The 25,335-nt window shown below is 36.4% G+C and overlaps 2 protein-coding genes across 4 annotated transcripts; one reads left to right on the top strand and one right to left on the bottom strand.

Annotated features, from left to right (window-relative positions):
• Positions 1–560: 560 nt before the first annotated feature.
• Positions 561–22,315, top strand: cers5 (ceramide synthase 5). Of its 3 annotated transcripts, none has more exons than XM_044123083.1 (11): positions 561–688; positions 779–1,000; positions 11,023–11,128; positions 12,411–12,541; positions 12,635–12,692; positions 12,792–12,842; positions 15,576–15,668; positions 17,668–17,796; positions 18,395–18,501; positions 19,735–19,891; positions 21,546–22,315. In XM_044123083.1, the coding sequence occupies exons 2-11, from the start codon at positions 828–830 to the stop codon at positions 21,708–21,710; spliced, it is 1,170 nt and encodes a 389-aa protein (XP_043979018.1). In that variant the 5' UTR covers positions 561–688; positions 779–827; the 3' UTR covers positions 21,711–22,315. The 3 variants fall into 3 exon arrangements, 2 of the variants coding, with proteins under 2 accessions (XP_043979018.1, XP_043979017.1); XR_006371224.1 differs by lacking the exon at positions 561–688 and adding an exon at positions 20,755–20,918 and having other exon boundaries at positions 695–1,000; positions 21,546–21,677; XM_044123082.1 differs by having other exon boundaries at positions 641–1,000.
• LOC122834555 (cytochrome c oxidase assembly protein COX14 homolog) lies at positions 22,299–24,460 on the bottom strand. Its single transcript, XM_044123085.1, has 2 exons — positions 24,305–24,460; positions 22,299–22,774 (listed from the first exon to the last, which is right to left on the bottom strand). Exon 2 carries the CDS (start codon positions 22,762–22,764, stop codon positions 22,588–22,590), a length of 177 nt encoding a protein of 58 aa, XP_043979020.1. The 5' UTR covers positions 22,765–22,774; positions 24,305–24,460; the 3' UTR covers positions 22,299–22,587.
• Between the last annotated feature and the right edge of the window lie 875 nt (positions 24,461–25,335).

Genomic DNA, 25,335 nt, shown 5'->3' with positions numbered 1-25,335 from the left:
GTCAGTGTTTTTCAGTATGAGTTGTAACAAAGGTACTCATCTCGTTATAACAAGACATCCTGTATTTATTTTCTAGCTCTAGAAGTGAAATGATTTCATGAGATATACATAATCTGTGCGAAAACAACTTGTTTGGAGGGTCTTATGGTGCGTTCTATTTGTAGTCAGAACTCAGAAATTTCTATTTCTAGGTTTAAAAAAATCAACTGGAATGTCTCCTCAAGGTTGAACTTCGGGATAATTGGATATTTGTTTTAACACTATCTTCGATCCAATATGCAGAGTTGTGTCAACAATGTAGCTACTACGTTCCAGTTTTAGTCAGAAGTCGGTTGATAAAAAAGACATCTGCAACACACTCCGCAAATCCTCCACAAACCAGACTTCCCACTCACAGCCGTTAGCTTGGGTCTGACGTCATTTCCAGCTTCAAGTTCTGACTTTAGATGTATCTGGAATGCACCATTAATAGCAGCGTTGTTTGATTTTACCTCAGGGGGGCTAATTTTCTCATGTTCTTTTTTTTTCTTTATTAATGTAGTGTTCTTACAGTTTTCTTTCACTCACGATCTATCATGGCAATGAGTAAAATAAATGTGTTCGTATTTTTAATGATCTCCAAACACCCCCATCTTGATTTGAAAGTCCTCGCCGGAAGTTTGGGCGTACTGCGGCGGGCTTGATGTCGGTGCGGTAAAGTTGAGTGTAGCAAGTCAAACAAGTGGTGCTAGGAGGGAAGTGGAGACGTCTAACGCGGTTAACGTGCCGTCTCTTTCAGTTGAGAAACCACTTTCCTCCGAGCATCCGGGGACGGGAAGGCGGCGAAAATGGCTGCTCTCTCAGCCTGGTTCTGGAACGAGAGGTTCTGGCTACCGCACAACGTAACCTGGGCGGATCTGGCGGACCCTGCTCCCGGGGTGGAGTATCCCAAAGCTGGACACTTGTTGGCTGCTTTACCGCTGGCTCTCGGGATTTTTATTGTCAGGATACTCTTCGAAAGGTTCGTATTGTCCAACACGACTTGTTGGAGTGAAAGTAAAGCTCTCCAATTGTTATGTTGCGCGTCTTTTTGTCCATCAGCGGATGATGATGGATTAGCTAACTAAGTGGGAGGATCAGTATCTTTGTCTGGAAGTTAAATAAAAAATTCTTTAATTATCTTAGGTAAAATAACAGCAGTTATGTTGTCTCTAAATTATGTCTTTCACACTTTTTGAAGCCTATATTACAGGCGGTTGGCTATAAATAAGTAAAATAAAGTAATAATAGCTTTCTAGTTTGAAAGCTATTATTGATTATCACGTGTCTTCAGTTGATTTATATTAAAGGAAGTGCCACCACTGCTCAAGTTTACATCACATGTGAAGTTAGAGAGCCTATGACTGATTAGGATACAAGGCCACTGTCCTTGTGTCTGTCCAGCCTCGTGGATTCGTAAGACACTTTCAATAACACACGCCACAATTTTCTACATTTTTGAACGCCAGCCAGTTACTGCGTTTGCCAAAAACCTTATTATAACCTGAAGGGTTTCTTAATTTTCAAACCAAGGCTTGTATTGACTATGGCTTTACAAGTGAGAGTTAACCATTTTATTGCGAGGCAAACCTTCTTCTAAGGCAAACTTTACTACTTTATTATAGTTAAGAAAACATTTCCCACATGCTTTTTGTGGGCTATCTACTGAATCTTTAGGTGTGTGTTGTAAATTCATTCAGTCTCAAAACTGAAGGGAGCAGTTTCACCTGACAACAGAGGTCAAACTTAACAGCATCAATGTAAAAACTGATGGTGATCGACGTTGATGGGAACTTTTTATTTTATTTATTTTATTTATTTATTTATTTATTTATTTATTTATTGAACAAACTGTATACAAAGTCTCGATGAGGTGCAAGAACATTGCAACGTTGATGGGAACTGACACTCCCCATGCGGGAACAGGAAGCCCACTAGTAAGAGAAAATCTAAAACTGAATGCCCTGAATCTTTGGTTTCATTGGTGATCATCAGTATGGTTAGTTCATTGTTCAAGAGAATATCTGACAACTAGTTCACTTTCTTTTTATTTTTGAATGTGGTCAGGATTAGACCAACTTTTCATTCACTAGTTGTGTTTTTTTTCCTTGTCTATATTCATGATGTAGCTTAAGCACTAGACTGTAGTTGACATTTTTGTTATGCAAATTATGTTAGCCTTTTGACTTGAAAAGGTGAGATATTTGTTTCACTCTACTGGTTAGTGCTAGGTACGAGAATAGCTCTGTGTAATAGTCATGAATTCTCCATTATTTATTTGTTTTGCTCTCAAAATGCCAGACGTCACTGTAAACATTTAAAGGGGTCTTGGACTCTGTTTATTCAGGCTTATTTGTGTTTTTTTAGACACTGACAATGACTACTTTTCCATTCATTTTCAGTCTAGATCTGGACTACATTTGAAAAATTTCACAAATGTAAATTGCGTTTTACTAACAAAAAATGATTTCTGAAGCTTTCAGGCCCTGTCTCTGGTCTTCAGAATCATTATTGTTTTTAGCGGTGCACTGATTGATGAGATTGATTTTCTTAATTTTGGGTGATCAGTTATTGGTTGATGCTTACATGTGAAATAAATTTTATCTAATCTCTGCAACGGTCTGAAAATCAGCCACTTTACAGACAGACAGACCCGCCCTGCAGGTCACATCTGCACTGTGTGGTTAACAATTATCACCCCACTGTTGCCAACTTAATGACTTTGTCACTTTTTTAGGCACCAAAAAGTTCAGTATTGGCCAAATTCAGAATTGGCAGTTCAGATTAAAAATAAAAATAAAAATCTGTGATCAGCTTGAAAGTTGCAGTCACTGCACCACCTCTAATTGTTTATTACTATTATTATTAATTATTTTGATTACAGACATGACGGACTTTCTGATGTTTTTCTGATGTACATCATTTTTAAGCCTGACACTTTAACTTCTGTCCTTCATCTACATTTTTGAAGACTGAATAGCTACTGTTCAAGGTCCCTTTAAAAGAGGACAATAAAGTCTGTTTCCTTAGAAGTAAAGTACATAGAAATGAAATGACTAACAATTATAAGTGGCCCAGCTTCCAGAAACTCCTAGCATCCATAGAATGCGTCATATCTGACTGAACCGATGAAGGAGAAAACACCACAACCCACAGAACTCCGTCATGCTGGTACAGGACACCATGAAGCTGACGCCGTGCACAGTGAGTCAGAGGTCCTCTAGAAAAGGGACAGTTCACCAAGATTAGGGCCAGTGATTTATTATTGCACTGGTAGTTTGTATTTGATTGTAATTGTGACGCCTTACTTTTATGTTTTGACACGAGGTTTCAGAGTCAGACTCTGAATAAAAATGTTGATTTTCACCCCTGTCATCAACCATTAAAGTGTACTTTGGGATACTTTGTAATGTTTTATGAAAACAACATACAAGTTAGAGAAATATGATATGCTACATAATTTTGTGCTTAATTTCTCGTTGGATGCAAATGTCCTGCATATATAATAAAAAACTAGGGATGCACTGATCCAATTTTTTCTCTTCTGATATTTGAGGTTTAGTGCTGGTTGATACAAATTCTATAAATAAAAACAGCTCTGAATTGACTGAAAGTATTTCTCCTTTTGAACACAAATGTACTAAATTAAACACTTAATTATAATCTGCACCAGTACAACACACTTCAATATTCCAATAACTTCACAAGCTTGGTCAAACGTGTAAAAGGAACTATAATTTGTTCAGTCAGTGCGATTGGGAATACAACAGTCAATGTAAAATAAATAGAGAAACTGAAACTGATGCAAACAATAGGTTGACTGTCTGTCAAATATGTAAACTACAACAGTCTTTCAAATGGTTCAAATCTAAATATGATGTATAAAATGAGAAAGTGTGGCTTTGCTCAGAGCATGAAATGTGAAATTGAACTGAATAGATTTGCTTTTATGAATTGGACACATTTGGTTGAATATACGAGTATTGAAATACGGAACAAGCGTTTAAATGTTATGTAACTTTTGATCCAGTAATTTCCTGCATTGTTCGTCTTCCACTTAGTTCAAAATGCAAATTTTCCTGAAACACTTTCCAGGATCTTTGCTCTAATTCAAACCTCTGCTGCCATGTTGGTGGCCAAACCATTCATTCAGGTGGAAATGAAGATGATCGAACCAAAATGAAGATGATCGAACCAAAAACAATCTCAAAGTGTTTTGAGATTACAGATACAGATATTTATAGTGTTGAATATCTGTTTTAACTAGTGGTGTGACAACAAACATACACCTACACCAGGAAGTCCTTTTCTGCTTTTGCAAATTATATGGAGAAACATCCAGGAACTAGACTACAGCTAGGGCAGATAGACATGGTCCAGGTTTTTAAACATCGCTGTTATGTGGGCAGGGCCAACTGCATTGCTTGTGCCTTTTATCTACTTTAATCCATCTGTGGTAAAGTGACCGTAAATAAGAACCAATCAGATATTAGAGGCGTAAAAGGACCGAGGTGTTCAAGTGTTCAGTAAGATGCAGTTGGCTGTTTGCCATCTGTCTCAGGTGCCAGAGCTGCCGGACTCCTGATGTGAAGGTGTGTTCAAGGAGAGTGTGGTCTGATGCTGGAGGGTGTTATCAGAGAGCGATCACTTTCTGTTGATGCCCGACACCTCAGAGATCAAACTGACTCATTCATTCCTTCATTTATTTATTTAGTAGCAGAATGCATGACAGCACAGCTTCGGTTGCTACACGACACTCTACAGAGTTCCTAAAGTGTCCTGCTGTTGGCAGGATATATACTCTTAGGGCTGCTACCAATTATTTTAACGATTAATCAATTTATTGGATAAAAAATGGCGTGTTCTGCAGATTTTTCATTTAACCACGCAAGTCTTTATTTATGCAACAGGCTAAATACATTTAAAATACAATAAACAAATTATTTCAGTTCCTTTTTAAATAGGAAAGTAAACCTTTATATATTAGTGTACGCTTTTATCAGTAGCACAGAATGCATCTGCAGTTAGAAAAAGTACTACAAGCATGTGAAAAGCTCAGACATTTCTGCTTGAATTACATGAATGCAATGTTGAGCTTCAGCTAATGATTATTTTAGTAATCAATTATTCTTACAATTATTCAAACAATTAATTAGATTAAAAAAAACTGGCGAGTTGTGCAGATTTTTTTATTTTGCCACTTAAGCTTTTTTTACACAATTTTTGAAATACATAAAAAAATGCAAATAAATAATTGAGTTTCTTTTTTTTTTAAATAAACATTTCATTATCTAAATAATAACTAATAACATTTCATTAGTGTACGCTTGACAGCTTGTCGCAAAGAAAGTCTCTGCAGCAAAAAAATACTTCTAACATCAACATGTGAAAAGCTCAGCTCTTTCTACTTGAATTAACATTTCTACACTGCAGAGCTTCAGCTAAAGGGTATTGTAGTAATCAATTATTTTTGATTAATTGATTAATCGGATTAAAAAACCTAGTGGAGATTTTTTTATTTAGCAATCTAAGCCTTTTTACAGTGTTTGACATATATTAAAAAGGCAACGAAAGCAAAAGTAATGTAATTATTTTTAGGAAAATAAAGATTTTATGTCTAAAATGCGCCAAAATAGCATTCCTTTACCATTTGTAGCAAAGGATGCATCTGCAACTAAAACATGTCTAACATCAACTTGTGAAAAGCTCAGCCCTTTCTGATTTAATTAACATGCTACAGTGTAGGGCTAATCTATATTTTTTGATTGACCAGATATTTGACAGAAAAAGGTGCTTAATAGATTGTTTTGTTACAGAATTTGAGTCAGATGAAAATGTATATTTTTTGTGCATTTTTGGCTTATTCACTGCTCTGACTGTGTTGTGCTTTCAGCAAATGCCATTTTTTGAGTCTGTATACTCCAGTTAACAATTAATTGATCAGTTAACGATTATATAAATAATCTCTTAATCTGATTAATTGTTTCAACCCTACATGCACACATACAAATCTGCTTATACACCTGGATTAATAGAGTGCAGAGCCTTCAGTTATGTTTAGGTTTTTCAACAGTTTTAGGAATCCAAGTTCCTTACACCGCAGTAATTATTATTCTTTCATCTGCCCAGTTCTCAGTATCTAACCTTTGAACAGCACACACAGCATCAACTGTGCATATACATTTTATTGCACTCAGCAGCTTTGTCAAAGTAACACCCCCAGTGAATCTTTAACTGTCGGAAACAACACTTTGATTCCACCTCCTTTATTGTCTCTTATAGTTAAGCACAGCATTTACTTTACCACCAGTCCTGCAGCAGTGAGCACACATATTGGAAAAAGTTTGTTTCTCTTCACTATTTCTCTCAAAACTCAGTTTCCCATCTCGTGGTTTGGTGGCATTTCTCAAAAAACGATACAATTCACTCTTGTCAGTGAACCATGAATGTAACATTCGACCCCTTGATGTAACTTGTTGGACCCGAGTCAGTTGTGGACTTTCTGCTTGTAAAGCACAGTTTGGTAGTGCCAGGTATGAGCTGACAGTGGTGAGAGTCATGCCACTGAGTTGTCAGACTCTGCATCAGAACAGGTTCGACTAGCTGGAGGCCTTTTGAGTCTGCAATGTGTTCACCTTGCTGAAACAATGCAGCGAAACATGTTTATGAAAGAACAACCAGGAAAGCAGTATTCATCTCCATCCGTGTGAAAGTGGTTGCACAACATGCAGTCATTGTTAAGAATTTGAATTTCAGTTGGGCTGCAACTAATGATTATTTAAAATAAAATAAACTAAAATAATGATTATTTTAGTAGTCAATTAAGGTATTCTGACGATTAATCGTAAACAAAAAGTGATACATTCTTCAGATTTTTCATTTAGCAATTTTTAAAAGCCATTTTTTTAATATAAAATATTAGAAATCCATTAAAAGATGCAAGTGAACAAATAATTCATTTTTAAAAATTGTATTGCCCGAAATGCAATAATATGGCATTCCTTTAGTGAACGATTGATCATTTGTAGCAAAGGATGCAGCTAAAACAATACTTCTAACACACCAACATGTGAAAAGTTCATACCTTCCTGCCTGACTTAAAATCAATACAATACAATGTGGGGCTGATTTGTTGACTACTTTTTGGATTAACCAGTTAATAACTGGATAGTAAAAGTTGCTTAATAGGAGATTTTTATTCCAGAATTTAAATGAGGTGAAGTTAAAACTATACATTTAAGTTCTGGGTCGTACTGGGCTTTTTTTTAATATCTTAAATGCAGGATGCATATATTTTTGTACAACTTTAGTTAAATGCGATTCTGAGTATGTTCTTTCAGGAACTGACAGTTTTTTGTGTCTGTATACTCAATGATTAATCTGACTGATTAACGATTATTTCACTAATCAATTAATTCCTGATATTTGTCCCTGATATGCATTGTTTGGTTTATTAAGTGGATTCTCATTTTATGTGCAGGGATTTATCTCTGCACAGCCCCCCTTTTTCTCAGCCAGTTCATTGTTTTTTTTATATATATACTTTATTTTTGTTCATTTTTAAACATATAAGTACATACGGTACAATCAAACATGAGGATTAGGGCAGGTAGCAGTCATACTGATGAACATTACAATTTTATACACATTTCACTGTATGGAGTCACAAAAATGAACTGTTACACACCTTTGGCAATGAAATGATCCCATTTTTTCCAAAGTTTCTCTCCTTTCTCCTTTTTTAGCCGTATTGTAAAAGTCAACATTTCCATATTGTGGATCAGGTTTACAATATTCACAAGCAGCTTCAGAGTAGGGGGTCTAGGTTGGAGCCAACTGCCAGCTCATTCTTGTTTGATCTTAATCACTGCTTTGCTCCTGGCTCTGACTTTGTAGATGTGTGCAGCCAAGCTTCCTTGTGTGTACATTCTCTAATAAGCCGTGTCATGGTTTTCAAACACCACAGACTGAGATTACACGTCTCCAGACTTCTTTTGCCTGGTACGTTTCCTCATCCTTCTGCAGGTTTTTCACCTTATCCAGGACCTGAGTGTATATACTTAAAACACAGTGGAAGTGTTATGCATCTAAACACTTTTCCCATGCCTTGTTCAGTCACTTGTTTCAGTGTATTTTTTATCTTCTGGAAATGTAGAATCTGGGTAGAAACATTTTAAAATCAGATGAAGTTGATTAAAAAATGAAGTTGTGGGATATGAATTGAGCCAAGCTGTCAAACTGGAAACCGTCCCAGTGTCAGGGTAGCCTCCATGTAAACAGACCACACCAAGCCTCTCGGTTGGTCACAGCCGTTGTGTATGTTGGTGGGGGTCAGTTTCTGAGAAGGAGCAGGGCTGTTTGGACATTTCACATAAATAGATTAACGTATGTCTTTTTTAGTTTCTTCCATCCTGTTGCTGTCTTCTACTTATTAGGGCTGCGTGCGTCAACTTTGATAGGATTTATGCTTAAGTCATCTTAGTTCCTTTCAGAAATGTGAAGGACCTGTCCAGACAGGAATCGAGGTTGTTTCCCATTGCTGAGCTCATCCATGGGATTGAGTAACAGTTTAATAAAGATTGTTGGAAAGCTGACTTGTGGTTCCAGTTCAGGGTGAATCAGACTTGCACAATTCATCCCATTCAGCACCTTATCGTTATTCGAGCTTGTAGGTGGATCAAAACGTCAAACACGATAGCTGCAGGGTGGACTGTGCTTGTTAAAGCTTTGAACAGTAAAACCTAGTAATGTTTAACATCATCATAACAGTGAAACCCATCTGTCCAAACTAACGTCTCTACAAAAGTGGTTTTGTTTTGTTTGCACCTTGAGTTATCGGTATGTTACACAACTGAGGCATTTTATTCGTTGCCTGGACTCAAACTGCAGTCAACATTAACTTGACCAACCAGGGGTCTGCTAGATTTTAATCTTTTTTTAATGCATAGAAATTCTAAACAGGTGATTTGTAACCTTCAACTTTAATGGTTATTGGTGGAACCCATACTGCAGCTTGACATGTGTAACAGTTACATAAAGCGCTGCATTTTATGTGCATGTTTGTCATTTTTGCTTTGAAAGTTACCTCAAGATAAAACAAACAATGTCTGACAAGGTAAATCAAGTTCTTGTAAAGTGAGTGGCAGTAAAAATGCGAAGGACCAGAAGTGTAAGAAGCAACATGACGTCATTTTAATGGCAAAGATTTTTGGTTGCCTCTGATTTTTCCCATCATGCAGTGCAGCCTGCTGCAGGTTTGCATTGTACACATCAGATGATGGAAAATTGCAGCGCTGTGGCTAACAATTATTTTTGTGGCCAATTATTCTGGCAATTAATCAGATAAAAATTTTGCATGTTCTGCAGACTTTTCATTTTATCAATTAAGCTTATTTTATAAAATATTAGAAATATGTTTAAACATGCAAATAAATAAGTAAGTTGGTCTTTTAAATAAGAAAAAAATATTGACTAAAATGCAATAACACGGCATTCTTTTATTGTTTCTAACATCAAAAGCTCGTCTTTTGTGCTGGACTCAAAATCACTACGGTGTAAGGTCTAATCTGTTGATTAGTTTTTTCTATTGACAATTAATAAAACAGTGATTAATAGGATTTTTCTTTCTTTTTCTTTTACAAATTTTATAAACTAGGTGAAGCTAAAAGTACCACTCTGTTAAACAAACTTATAGGAAAAAAGTTTTTATCTTAAATATAAAATGTTTGTTTTGCTCTTTCATTAAATTACCTTTTTTTCATCTGCAGACTGCAGTCAAAGATCAATCGATTGCTAAATTAGTTGGCTATGATTTTGATAAATGTTTAATTATGATTAATCTGATTATTCGTTTCAATCCTAGATAATCAAAACTGCAAGATGTAACTGGTCAAATAAATGAGCTCTATAATAGAGCAAAATGTCAGTGTTTGGTGAACAAACTGGATCCCAAACAAAGTTTAAACCCAGCAGCATTTAGGAGTCACTTTTACAAATCAAGTTATTGCAAAAAATGAAAAACCAGAACAATTAATTAATTTATTAAATTTATTTTTCTTTTGAACGGTTACGCATGCTACACTAAATAAGAGAGGACAGAAAATCACATTTTATCATTTTATGACTTCTTGCTTTGTCCTGTGTAAAGTGATTTTCATTTGGCATCTTTTTTTTCCAGAGTCCTGTGAAAACAAAATGGAAAAACTCTGCTGTGCAAGCTTTAGTTTTCACTAAATTAAAATATTCTTTTGCATTTTTCAGAGACACGATTAGGCAAATCAATGACCGAGTACAAGAATTTGTCTGTCTATATCATGAGGGCGGCCTGAAAAGAATTTGATTGTTAAATTAACCAACATCCTGCTGGAAAATCCTCCAGAAGAGTTCACACAAACAAAATGTTTTCAAACGTTCGTCTTTTAACGTATAAAGAAAAAAACTGATTTATTTTTGTGTCAGTAAAATTAAGTCTCCACTTTTTGGTTGTAAAAAGTCTGATTGCAGATTGTGACATAAGAAGAGGTGAATATTATGTTGATGTTATAACATGTTATAAATGTTGATGTTTTCTAATGAAACTTGTTACTTCAGCTGTCCTGCTTCATCATTAACTTGCACTTGCCTGTTTCTGGAGGGCCTGCACGCTGTTCTGCTGCAAGAATTTCACTCCGAGACCAAAGTCTGTCTCTGTTTGTCTTCTATCATGTACTGTGGAACTATCCCATTACATTCAGCTTATATCAGTAACGTTATGATCAAAAATAAATATGATCAGCATTAAGCTTGGATAGAATATCCAACAGTAGTCCAGCTGCACATGAGCTCTCCTGCTGAATGTTTATTTCAGGTTGTGTAGTCAAATCCTCAAAGCACAACTTCCCTGATTCAAGGCAAATTAACATCCCTTCCTCGTTGAATGAAAGTCAAGCAGTGATGCAGGTATTAAGTTCTGTTTGCATGTTTTATGATAAGCTAGTGGCTTTTTGTTTCTGGTTTATGTCTCAGATTTATCGCCAGTGCCTGCGCCAGAGCTCTCTATATTCAGCCAGGCGCTGGAAGGAGAGCTCAGCCCAACGCCGTGCTGGAGAAGGTGTTCACCGCCATCACAAAGGTTGGTTTCTGGATTCAAAAGAAGAGCCTGGTGCAATTTAAGCTCTCAAATCTGCAGTTCCCATTTATAATTTGTGTAATTCTCCTTTTCCCTTTACGCTCAGGAGGCCTCTGGTTTTGAATTAGTTATTTATCTTGGATTTTATTAATTAAATTACTTCCTACAGCATGGTCTTTTCAGTCTCACGTGTTTTATAAAATAAACAGAAAATAAAAATAATATCTGGAAAACAAAAATAAAGTTTCATTCCAATAATAAACTAAACTTAAACTAGCTGTAACACCACCATATAAAAAAACATAGTTATGGCTTTGCTATTCACTGCTGTTTAAATAATATTTTATTTAAAATAAAATCAAATTAAAAGAGCCCTTTACTGCGTCCAGAAACACACGATGTCATCACACTCATTCACCCTCATTCAGATGTTCTGAACAATTTAATCAGTCAGAACATCTGTTTCAGATTGTTTATTATTTTTAAAACCTTTTGGACTCCATAATCGGCATCATATTGTGACTGCAACTAACAATTATTTTAGTAATTGATTATTCTGATGATTTATTGGATAAAATATGAGCACATTCTGCAGATTTTTCATCGAACCACTGAAGCCTTTTCACACAATATAGAAATACATTAAAAGATGCTAGCATGCATATTATTAAAATACTTTTTCTGTAAAAAAGACTTTTCTAAAATACAATAACATGGCATTTCTTGGGGGAATGCTTGATTGTTTGTAGCAAAGCTGCATCTGCAGCGAGAAAAGTGCTGCCTACTGATCTGTTTATTCTTTGATGAATGAAAACTGTATTTTTTTTTCACAGTTTGGTTTTATTACTGCTCCCACTGTACTGTTTTTTTCATCAAAACAGAAATTAGAGCCTGAGTGCTCCAGTTAACTATTATTTCAATAATTGATAATCATGATTAATTTGATTCATCATTTCCGCCTTGTATCATAGATTTTTTTTTATGTATGTTTGTTTATATTTGTATACATATACTTTATACTTATCTATTTTTAATGTGCGTACCTGTGTGCCTCTATTTCCCCTTTATTTTGCTGCTGATACACTAAAGGTTTTCCTCTGGGGAACAAAGAAAGGATTATTCTAATCTAATCTAAACTCTCAGAGACATATTATGAACTACCAGTATATGCAGTAGTTCAATAATGTCCCTGGATTTTCCTTTGTTTCTTTCCTTCTTTCTTTTTGGCTCAAACTCCTCATTCCACACTAATTTGATTGTTGTTTTTTCCACCCTCTGGTGACAGAATCCAGACTCGCGCCATCTGGATGGCCTGTCTAAGCAGCTGGACTGGGAGGTGCGAAAAGTCCAGCGCTGGTTCAGGCACCGCAGGAACCAGGATAAACCCAGCATACACACTAAGTTCTGCGAGAGCATGTAGGTTTATCGCTATCTTGAGTGGAGGCTTGTACCTGTTTAAATGCGTTGCTGGATTTTTAATGGGGTTTTTTTCTCTGTTGTTGTTTCTAGGTGGAGGTTTTCATTTTATTTGGGGATATTTATTTATGGGTTCCAGTTTCTGTGGCAGGTAGCTCACCAACTTTGGATGTCATTATAAATCCATTGTTAATCCAGCACTACAAGCGTCTGTTTGCTGATGGGCCTTTTATTGTTCTTCTGTCTCCAGTGTCCGTGGATGTGGGATACGCGGCATTGTTGGTACAATTACCCCTATCAGGTATGATACAGTTCTCATATATTAACCATATTAGTCCAATATTTTGTAGGACCAGACATCAGCTGTGCTGTGACTCAGAGGTTTAGTTTCTGTTTACCCATAAAAAGATGTCTGGTTCAGTCTCTGGCTGCTGATGTCTACGCAACATAACAGGCCACATTTCCTCAGATACACACCGGTTCTCCTGTGTGTGTGTGTGTGTGTGTGTGTGTGTGTTTCCACAGAGCCACATGCTCAGTGGGGAGATGTGTATAACTAGGACTGTGTGAATGTAGTTTAGACTAAAGAATCCTTAGAGGAGTCAAGAACAAAACACATTACAAATAGCATCTATTTTCCTTTTAGGGATCAGTTGGATTACATCATATATTTGTTATTGTATCAAATGATGTAAACATTTAGTTCATTTGGTACACTGATTGGCTAGGCCTGTCACTAAGCCAATTAATCACACAATAAATCAAATCTGATTTATATTTTTTTGAAGGGCAATTTTGTTTAGATTCTTTAAAATCCATTTTATTCTTGGTTTCGGTTTTGTGTTTTCTTTCCTTTTTATTTATTGTTTTTGGTTGTTGTTTTATTTTGGATATTTAAAATGTCTATCAGTTGCACTGTGGAGTTTTCTGTTCTAAATTAAAGCTTATTTGTCTTTGAGGGGGTGGATTGGCATTATCATGACATCAATATATTATTTGAAAATGGTCTCAAATCAACATTATTTATTGGCTTATTGCAATAAGTTTTGGAACAATTTATCATCCAGTAAAATTTGTAATTGTGAGAAACCTAAGTGTACTTGCATTATTATGCCATTATCATATTTGCTGGAAATTGTCTCAAAACGATATAATAATGCAAAATCTGTGTCCTTTAAGTTTTAAAGGATACTGAAACGAGAAGATTTTTTTAAATACCCCCCCAAAAAACAAATAAAGTCTCTTAACAAAATTGCCTTTCATAAAGTATTAATCATTGGGCTCAGACAGGGAAAATAAGCAAAAGTTTATGTAAACAAAGAGTTCAAACTAACAACAAAAAAACTTCATTTAAATAACTCTACCAGCGTTCCTCTGGCTTGCTACTAGTCTTGGGACTCATAAAACACTCTGCAGTACGAGACGAATCCAGGGTGTCCGCACATCTTTAAAAAGTCTTAAATTCATCTTTTCTGATAGGCTTAGTATTGACTTTTTTCTCCTCCCGTACCATTCTAAATAAAGTTTTACCACTATCAGAACCACCCATCAAACTGGAACAGCTTTATCTGCTTACCTCTGTTCCTCTGCCTCTCCTTGGATACATGCCAGTCTCATGAAATGCAGTAAGACAACTTTCAGATATGTTCTTGTTTTCTTTTGGATGGGATTAAAACGGCTTGTTTATGTCTCGGGTAGGACGGACGGAACAACAAAAAATACCAGATTCTCAGTACTGAATCTGGTACTGGCCAGAAATCTCTCTTTCTTTATGTTTTTTTGCTGAATCAGCATCATCAGTGTTTGTGGCTGATGGTTGTGTTGCTGTTTATCACTCAGTACGGCCAGTAGAGTTGGGTTTTATGGCAGTGTAAACCACAAAAATGATATTGTGCTACATTATCTCCTGCCTGGGGCATCTGCGGATGTTTAATGACCGACCTTCACTCCTCTGAACTGAAATGAATCTGAATAAAGCAAATTCATCTATTCGCTTCCCAAAAATGGTTTTATTTAGCTTGCTACACTTTAAGCAAGAAGCTAGTTGGTGATAATGGTGATAAATCCTTAGAAATGCAACGGTCAGGTTTTTCTGGGCTAATACTGATGACCTACTGATTCCTCTCAGGCAGGTTGTCAAACACATTTTCATTTTGACCAATATGAAACTCAGGAATGTTCTTAAAAGGCTGCTTGTACCAGAATGTATTGATGAAACCTATTAGCAAACTGTTAAAAATATTAATAAATATCTGATTGCATTCAATACACACTTTTTAAAATGAAATTGTTTTTGTGATTCTTTTGTTTTGCAATTAAAATCACAAATTTTATGGTTAGAAACATATGCAACACATTTTGCAATATTCTTGTGTAAATGTGATTTTTTGTTACTCACCGTATCGAGTGTAACTTTACTTCAAATAAGGCTGAGGCTGCAGTGTAGTAGAAGTAAAAAAATACTGCCACCTACAGGTGGGAGTTAGTAACGGAAACCTGATGTTTTTGGCTATTCTTGCGGAAAATTTTGTAATAAACGCACAACTTTGCATGACTGCAAAAAAACGCAAATATCTGATGATTTAATTTTTGCAATCGCAAAATTGTGACGAGGGGATTAATGTAATTTAGCAGCAAACCGATAAAAACCGCTGTGATTTGATTGATAAAAATAATGTTTAAGCTCACAACTGATATTTTGCTATTATCTTTTATAATACTTATAGAAGACTACAGAAGGCTGAATTTGCTCTAGGGAATAAAATGTTTTTAGGGAATAAAACCAGGAAACTGCTGCAGGTTCTATTACAGGAGTAGAAGTTTTAAAGGAATTGTCAGATATTCCTCTGTATGTTTTGAAGCATTTATCCCTAACTATTTTTGTGATTTTACTAAATAGAAAAGGTGCATTGATTGCTGTTTGTTTTTCTGCAGAATCCAGTAAAACCAGCTGAAGCTGCTTTCAGATCGGCTCTCTGATCTCTGATCTCTGATCTCTGATCTCTGATCTCTGTCTCTGTCTCTGTCTCTCCAGGTCATGACTCCAGGTCTTTATCACTACTATGTGACTGAACTGGCCTTCTACTGGTCACTTATGTTTTCCCAGTTCACAGACATAAAACGGAAGGTGAGTGTAACTCAGATTGGGTGTCTGCCTGTTAGTCAGACTGCAGAAGATCCTCTCCAGGGCCACTCCCTTTTAGACATTTGTTAATGTCTATTGTTCCTCATTTAGCTGGAGCAGAAAATGCATGAAAAAGGTCACATGATGCAACACTTTATTTTTCTTCAGCTGTATAGGCTAACATTATGGTGTACTGGGAGACTTCAAAGTGTGTTTGATAGTTTCTGTGTTAGGTTAGCTTTAGATGGGAGGTCACATGTGGGGGTTTTTCCCTCTAGAGGGGCGTGGTGTGACTCCTACTGCTCAGTCTGTGAATGCTCTGTGTTTTCAGTGCGTCATGTGATTGCAGGATGGAGCAGGCCTGAGTCTGTCAGAATTGCAGAAATTCCTCAGGATGCCAGAACTCTAGATGTTTTCTGCAGAAGATTACTGAATTGTGATTTTGTTTAACTTGGTTTTATTTGCTGTTTTGCTGATTTACCTCTTGTTTGTTACTGGATGTTCAGAGGAAGCAGCTGCAACAACTGCTTAGGGAGTTTCTTGATTAGATGTTTATTTTTATGTCCACATCCTTTATTGCTGTGGGAAATTCTAAAATCCCTTCTTCACTATTTGTTTAATGTTTGTTTAAGTCATAAATGTGATGTGCAGATATTAAACTAAGATATATTCCCATGCAAAATGATTCTGATATGAGTAACTTACAAACTCTGGTAATTATGGGAATTATATTTCCAGTATTGTTTGTTAGTTTTGTGTAGGATTACTTGCCTAAACCTCCAAAATGTGCGTCCTTTGTTTAGGCCATGCTCTTAAGTCACTGCTTGTGGGTGTAATAACAGGATTACTCAGCAGTTTTGTCAGAGGTATGAGTCTAAAAATAACATTTAATCACATTATGTTATTCCTTTCTCCTCTTCATCTTTGAAATGATTATGATGAAGACATTTGTAAAAAGGTTTTAATCACTTTACAAAAGATGTGAACAATGGATGCATTGATTGCTGTTTTGTGACTGATCACTGATCTTAGTAATAATAATAGTAGTAATAACTTTCTTCATATAGTGGTGAACAATTACAAAGAGATTAAAGCAAAAAATAAATAAATAAATAAAATAAAATATATATATATATATAAAATAAGAAAACAATACAAAATTGCCTGGCCCCTATTCTTTTAATTCTGGGTCATTGGCCAATACTTGCATGTGAAACCAAACTTATCTACCTCTTTTAAGGTCTGAAAATCAGCCACTGTCCTATTTTGCTCTGCTGTGTGAAGACTGACTGTCAGGCCAGGTCACGTCTGTCTGCATGTTTTATGGTGAACAATAATCACCTCATTTTTACCAACATCTAACTTAGCCATTTTTCAGACAAAAAAAATCTCGATTAGCAGGTCAGACTTTTTAAAGATCGGTGACCAGCTGGAAACTGTGATCGTTGCACCCCTAAATATGTTGAAGAAATTCATACTTTGAACAGTTTTTAACCACTTTACCAAAGATAAGAATCATTTTTATTCAAAATGTTATCAAACTATGTATTTCTTTAATTTGAGTATTAACTGAATTTCTTTTTTTGTTGCATATTTTTGTAAATATTTGTTTCTTAGTCTCTGTAAGGGCCCCTTTAGATCAAGTTGTAATAGGTGATAACACCATTGACATTTAAATCTAACTTTAGATTTATGTTTGAAGCCATCCAGCATCAGTTCAAAGGTCAACAAGTAACTCTTTCATGTTTATGGATCATTGAAGAAATCCCCCAGCTGTAACACATCCTCCTCTGTCTTCTATGGTTTGAGGTCGGTCACTCAGAAATTTAACCCAGTTTTGGTTTGTCTTGTGATTCAGTAATTCTGCATCAGTTCTTTTGGGTTTCCCTCACAAATGGCTGCAGTCAACATATATATATGTGTGTATATATATATATAAATGTGTGTGTGTGTTTTGTAACCCTGAATACTTATCACTGTCTCCTCGCTGTTTTATTCTTAGGACTTCCTCATCATGTTCATCCATCACCTAGCAACAGTGAGCCTCATTAGCTTTTCTTACGCCAACAACATGGCTCGCGTGGGGAGCCTGGTGCTGTGTGTCCATGATGCCTCTGACTTCCTGCTGGAGGTCAGTAATGATCATAAACAATCTGGAAACACTCCTGAGATTATAAATATAATGGTCTCTGCTGTGCTTCATTTTACATCTAATCAGAAATAAGCATCATATGTGTAGTTTTAGTAACTACATGTAGTAAAACTATACCTTTTATTTTGTATTTACCTTTATAGCTCACTATAAGTGGTTTCTTTTGTATAATAATGTGATCATGCATATGACTCGTGTGAATGTCATGGAAAAAATGAGACACTTCAGTCCTCTGGAGTCCTGAAACATTTCCTGCATGTTTGCAAAAAATCTGCCAGGGACAAAAAAGGAATATAAGCATCAAATTACTACACATTTACAAAGTTGCACTTGAAGAAACCACAAGTTGCACAATAGTATCGTTTTGGTAGATGGACCAACGTAGAGTTTGTTTGTTTTAGATATTTCTGTATGTGGTGTCAGGTACAGCTTTTCAGCTTCTAATAACGATGAGTTCTGAGTTGTTTTTGTCTTGACTGGAATCCACCCTGACTGCATATTTTTAAAACCTCTTATATTTGGAGCAAACATTCCTTACCATTTTATCATAATGTTTGATATCTTTGTTCTCCAACAGGCAGCCAAGATGGCAAACTACACCAAATACCAGCGGTTGTGTGACTGCCTCTTCATTGTGTTCAGTGTGGTGTTCTTTATCACACGGCTTGTTATATATCCAGTATGGTGAGTATTTGTAGCCAGTCAGACTTAATATTTGGTTTGGTTTTAGTGACACATTCGTGAACTATGGTTTGGAGTTTCACAAGAACATGAAATACTAACAATTTTGGAGATTTTGTGTTTGGTTTGAGCCTCTGGATTTCAGGGAACAATAAAATTTAAACCACAAATCATTGAATTTCTTGGTCAGAGCTCTGAGGCTGCGTTCACACCAGCCTTAGCCTTTAGTCCACTTTAACCGAACTCCAGTCCATTGGCCTAGAACACAGGTGTCAAAGTCCAGTCCTCGAGGGCCGCTGTCCTGCAGTTTTTAGATGTGCCACAGGTACAAAACACTGGAATGAAATGGCTTAATTACCTCCTCCTTGTGTAGATCAGTTCTCCAGAGTCTTGCTAATGACCTAATTATTCTAGTCAGGTGTGGTGCAGCAGAGGCACATCTAAAGGTTGCAGGACACCGGCCCTTGAGGACTGGAGTTTGACACCCCTGACCTAGAAAGTCCAGTTGGTTTGGGGAGGTGTGAATGTGCAGTCGTTAAAAAGGAGATCCCTGGTCCACCAAAACATCTTGGTCTTGGTTGAGTTGAAGTGAACTCTGGTGCAGTATGAATGCACATATGAATGCCAAGGTAACCGTAGACTGCTCCAAAAGCAGGAAGTGGACTACAGCACAGGGCATTCTGGGTAAATACAACCAAAACAAATTCAAGAGCCTATCGCTGGAAATGACTCGCTGTCTTTTGATAAAGCGAAATGAGAAATCCTGCCCTCTAAAATATGACGACACTCATTACGATATTTTTGAAGGATGTTGAGCTCATGTTTTCTTCAGCAGTTCTTGGTGCAGCGCCCCCATAGGTGAGGGAAGAGAACGGCACCAGCTGAAACTTTAAAAAATACTGCAAATTTGGTCCCCTTTTGAAATAAGTCTATTGAACTATCAGGAGTAAAAACACGCTTATATTCGGGTTGACCTTTAGCTACAAAGGCTTTTTAGATGACTGTGTTTCTTTGACACAGCACTAAAAGTTGCAGCTCTGCCTCCACAGAGAGGCCAACAATAGGGAACCTGTCATTGGCAGAAGTAACCTGAGCAGCTATATTCAATGTCTTGGTGTAAATGAATGAGTAGTGAAGCTACCTGGACTGAAATCCAAACCTTTCCAGGGGGGAGATAGGTCTGTCTTTGCTCGGTGTTCTTTTCCTGTATAATGGATTATCTTTCTGGGTTTCCAGGGTCCTGAACTCTACTATGTTTGAGAGCTGGGCCATCATTGGACCCTACCCGTCCTGGTGGGTCTTCAATGTCTTGCTGCTTCTCCTCCAAGTGATGCACGTCTTCTGGGCTTACCTTATATTCCGCATAGCTTTCAAAGCTATTATGCGAGGAAAGGTGAGATCAGTTTCAAAAGTTTGAATTAGATTTTTTTTCTACTGTTTGTCAAATCCAAAGCAAAAGCAGTTGTTGGTAGCTTTGTTCTGAAAATCTGAGTAACCAGGAGGTTGGTGACATCTGTTGACCTTTCATGGATTGGGTCCAGACCGGGGGGCTACAACCTAAAATAAATTAATTAAAAAAACAATAAGTTGGCCTTAAATATCTTAATCACAGCTTTTAAATTGTGTTGTGACAGGACTATTGAATTTTATTCCATCTAGTTTTGTTTTTTCTTGAGGATCTTTATTGTTAATCAAAACTGTGAGTCGTGCACCAACATCTTTTCTGCTTTCTGTGACTCAACTCAGCGCTAACTATCTTCTAATTGTTAGCTAGTAATGGTAAAGCTAGCTAGCTTTTTTACATCCATTCATTTTTGTACATTTCTGTTGTAATATGGGTCTTAAATTCCATTCAAATGTTCTTAAAAAGTCTTATATTGGAGTTGGTAAAACTTGCAGAAAGCCTGAAGAAGCTTCAAAAATGACAAGTTTCCTATTGTAGATATTTATCTAAATAAGTGTTTAAAAAGAAAAACATGTGACATTTGCTGCACTAGATGGTTTAGAGAACAAAATGGCTCTTTAGATTGTGAATGTTACTTGTCACCACCCGTTACTTTCACTTCATTGTATTTGACATGAAGTGTTTTGCAGAATTGTTTTGCTCCTGTAACAGTATCACAGGTGAACAGATAAAAGCCCCATCTGCGTTTTGCCACAGAAAGCTGATTGCTATTTTTGGTGATAGATTTGTTGCCTCCCCTTCTCTCCTTATTTTCCCTTCTGCCCCTGACTCTCATCTCGTTCTCCCTGCAGATGATCCCCCTCCCCCTCTCCAGAATCAGAGTGGGAGATCCCATCTTTTTCTCTATCTTTGTCCAGTGACCCCCCCCACTGTCCTGCCCTCCCACTCCGCTGCTCTCACTTCTCTACATCTGCTCTGTCTGCTTGACAACTTTGCCATCTCTCTGTGTTTGGCTGTAAGTTTCCATCCACTTTCCCCGCACTTTCTCTCAAGTCTTAATCTCGTCTGTCCTGTTTGTTCCATCAAGATTAAGTGTGGCTGTAGTGTCACTTGCAGTGGGAGGAGAGTTGTAAAATGATGAGTAACGTGGTTACGGTGTCATGAATGTCAGGTATGTCCAACTGTTTCCAATTAGTCAGGAGTGTGTTGTTGTTGAAATTGTCCAACAACACCCCCCTGTGGCAATTAAGGGTGTTGTGAGCAGTTTGTTAAAGAATTTTGGGGGTTTTTTTTGTCCAGGCCAGTAAAAAATTTAGGGGGCACATCAATAAATATATTTCTAAATTATAAATTCTCCTCTTTTTTTATAGAAATGATACATTTATTTTTGGGAATTTTATACATTTATTTGCAATTCTATAAATGTATTTTTATTATTTAAAATATGATTCTCTGGGGTGGCCAACATTTTTCGGGAGGAGGGTGCCACTGCTCTGATGCTTTTTGTTTAGTAAAACTTAATGCAGCACATAAAACAATAAGTCAGACAAACGGCTACCAGCAGGAAAGATTACGTCGTAGTAATACTTAACTTATACTTTTAGATAAGTTTTAATATTGGATTCCGCCTTCTGTCCCAAAGGTGTGTAATGATGTCCGTAGCGACATTGAGAGCAGCTCTGAAGAAGAACCCGACAACCCAACTGAAGGCCTGAAGGCCTCCACTCACACCCTGAAGGGAGAAAACGGCACCAACGGCCATTGTGCGGCAGCCAGAGCCCGGACTCAGAACCACAATAGCTGGTGACGAGGAGCCGACAGCGCCCCCTGCAGCCTCCAAAGAGCTATGTCTGCCTGACCTGCCAGGCTCTCTCCCACTTTATATTAACACTGACAGCGCACAGATTTGTGAATCGGTGGATGGATGTGCAGACATGGGCGTTGTGCAGAAATCGAATCATGTGATTTACGTAGCCTTATTTTTCCAGGCAGTGGGTTTAATGAGTTTGACTGCAGAGATTGGTTAGTTTCGATGTTCTCTCCCAGTTTTATTGGTCAGAGGAACTTAGTTATTTTTAACCTGAAGAGTTTATTCACAGCAGTTTGCACAGAGCCACCATTCCACCGCAGGTACCACTCAAATAAAGATGAACATGTGTTACAGCTGGGCTTTTATCAGCTCTGAAAAACAGAAAACCTGCTGAATGAGTAGCAGGAAGTTGGCAGTTCTGCAAAATGATGTGAACTTACTTTTCAACAATGTCTGGCTACTTCGTAACTGTTTTAACTACTTCTTCCAAGACCAATTGTGTATGAGATTTTTACAGCCTGTAAATCCAGGTATGTGAATCATGAAAAGGATGACTTGAGTGCTTTGTAAAAATGTATTTTCAAATATATTCTGTTGTTTGATGATGTCTCTTTTAATGCAGAACTGTGATAAATTGTCACACTTTTATTTAAGGCATTTTTATACAATACAAACTTGAAATTGTGTTCTGCAGATGTGACAAAGGCCAAATATATTCTCTACCATTGTTTGGTTAAATTTTATACAACGAAAGAAAAACAAAATCTGTGTGGGAATAGATAAACATTCGGGGAGGAATCCTTCTCTTCACCATTAAGATGGATTAGAGGAATGGGAAACGTCCAGTAGGAGTAACAGTGCAGTCCAGGCGACGTCAGTCTTTGATGATTTCAGGGTCCTGGTTCTCTGCAGCCAGTTTCAGCTGTTTCTGCTTCACCCAGTACCGGTGTCCTCGCATCACACACAGGTAGCCTCCGTATGCCGTCAGCAGCATCATTGAGGTAGAAAAAGCGCGGTAACTGATATCAGCCAGACGCTTTGCTGTCACCATGATGATGATCCTGAAGGAGATTTTTTTAATATGGAAATACTGGAAGTATCTATGTTTTGTAAAAGTACACAACTTAGACTGAGAAGTATATAAAAATTTTTTTTTAAATCAGTCATCTGTCAATAAAGATGACAAATTGATAAGTGGATTAGTTGGAGGCAAAAAGCTTAGAACTGCTTAAATACTTGTAACTATATAAATAACCTCAAAATATTGGGACCCCTCCATAGCAGAAAGTACTTTATTTCAGTAATTAAACTATAATATTTGATATTATATAACATAGAAATTAAAGTATGAAAATTAATCTGAAGATTTTCAAGTCTAATTTGTTAATTTATTATGATCCCCCATTAGTTTCCACCAAAGTGTTTACTACTAATCTTCCTTGGTTCCAACTGATAAAAATATTAAATATTCAAATGCAGAGGGTGGCAGAGTACCCCAAAAATTGTACTCAAGTAAGGGTAGTGATGCTTCAACTTATTTTTACTAATGTTGATGGCTAAACATTACCTGTCAAAAGATTACTCAAGAGTAAAAACGTATTTGGAAAAATGTCTACTCAGATACTGAGTAGCTGATCAAATTATTAGTCATTTAACATTTACAAATTACATCACCAAAATGTAAACGTAAGTGGAAATTTTGTTATTTTAAGTACTAAAATTACAATTTATATAAGTAACAAAATCGGGCAAAATAACATTTTTCTAAATCAGTTCCTTCCAACATAAAACTTACAAAACTTTAACAAAAACTGCAGGTTTATGTCTGGTCAAATTTTGGTTAAAACATGTTTCCCAATAAGTAGAGAATCCAGAAATTTTACTCAAGTAAGAATAGCGATACTTCATAATAAAATTGGTCAAATACAAGTAAAAAGTATAGCGTAGTAAAAATACTCCTAAAAGTAAATTTTGTTTTTCAAAAACGTTCCTCAAGTAAATGTAATTGAGTAAATATAACTGGCTACTACCCAACTCTAAATATAAGACAATTTCAACATTGCCATACACCTAATAAAATGATCAGAAACATTTTCTATATACACAAAATAATTTCTCTCACACATTGTTCACAAACTTGTGATGTGTTTTAGATCTTAGAGTTCAGCTCAAGAAAAATGAGAGCAACGAAAGTGCTGCGTTATGTTTCTGTTGTGTATACTATGTACAAGAATAATCAGACATATTTTACAAATTACACACACGAAACTAGAGTTTAAAAAAATACGGTTTCTTAAAAATAAGATTTCAGTGCTCTTTTAAAAGAAAGTGTGCTTTTTAAAAGCTCATCTTTTCAAGTTATTTATTCCATTCCATTCACTTTACACCCAATTGAAATGCGTTTTAGAAATTAAATTACATTTTTCTACTGATATGTGGACTATCACCAAAAAATTGTGTTTAATAGTTAAATTACACACAGATTGTTGATCTGGTGACAGACATATCCAATCATACAACATATTTACTCTTAAACGCTCACAGCTCAAGACTGCTTGGGATAAATGGATAGAAAATCTTTGTTTTCTTACCTTTTTTATCCAACAAAAAGTAAACGCAACAAACGGTAGTTTCTTTGCTTCAATGTCAGCACATAAGAATCCAGATATGTAGCCTGCAGTTAACTAACCTTCGTATTCCATAAGAGGCGGAAACTGGTGCTCTTAGGAGAATTTACTCTTGTCCTGTCAAAATTGGCAAAGAGCAGAGCGCCACCACCCGGTCAGGAGGCCATATTACACTACCCCTTGAACTATTTAAGTCAACACTTCCCCACAGAAAGCGGTCCAAAAGCAGTCATTCAGCATTCGGCGGAGTATTTAACATGACCTGGACGTCTAATGCGGTATATCAATATAAAACATATGCAGAAGTTATAATTTACAATTTTCTGCTTGAAAAAAAGGCAACAAGGCAGAGCTATCGAGTAAAGTGCAATCCGGTTTTCAAAATAAAACCACGTCACTGTCTATGCTGAATTAATTCAAGTCCCCTGAATTAAAATGTTAAGATTGGATATACTTACCAAAACCCGTGTTTAATTTTTCTTAACTTAGTGATAATATTTTTTACAACTGAAAAATTTATAGCAGAGAACGTTTGATCACATATAACACATAAAGTGGTAACATTAATAAATATTTGCAAGAAAAACTAGATATACCCCAACAAAAACACATTAATAATTAAAGAGCTAAGACTTAAAAATATTGCATTCATTTTCAATTTACTATTGGCCGTCTGGAGGTCATAAATAGTAATGACAAGTATAAAACTATATCAGTGACGGTGAGGCACTCAAAATCATAAGACCCCCCTGCATGTTATTGTTTAAATACGGAAATTTCGCACATGCGGACAACATTGAAGAGCATAAAGACTATACTTTCACATGTCATCCATAGCCGTGCTGCCATGATAGAATAATTTCGCTAACTCAATGATACTTGGAAATATAGATATTATTAATTTAGCGCTATGCTGCACAGCAAAGGGACAGATTTTAAAACTGTAAGTGTCGTTTTGAGTGTTTTGCACTCATTCACCTGTAGTGTTAAAAAGA

This window comes from Gambusia affinis, linkage group LG07, assembly GCF_019740435.1.
Source record: "Gambusia affinis linkage group LG07, SWU_Gaff_1.0, whole genome shotgun sequence".
NCBI lineage: Eukaryota > Metazoa > Chordata > Actinopteri > Cyprinodontiformes > Poeciliidae > Gambusia > Gambusia affinis.
Note: the sequence above shows the minus strand (reverse complement) of the source record. Positions and strands in the feature narration are given on the sequence as shown.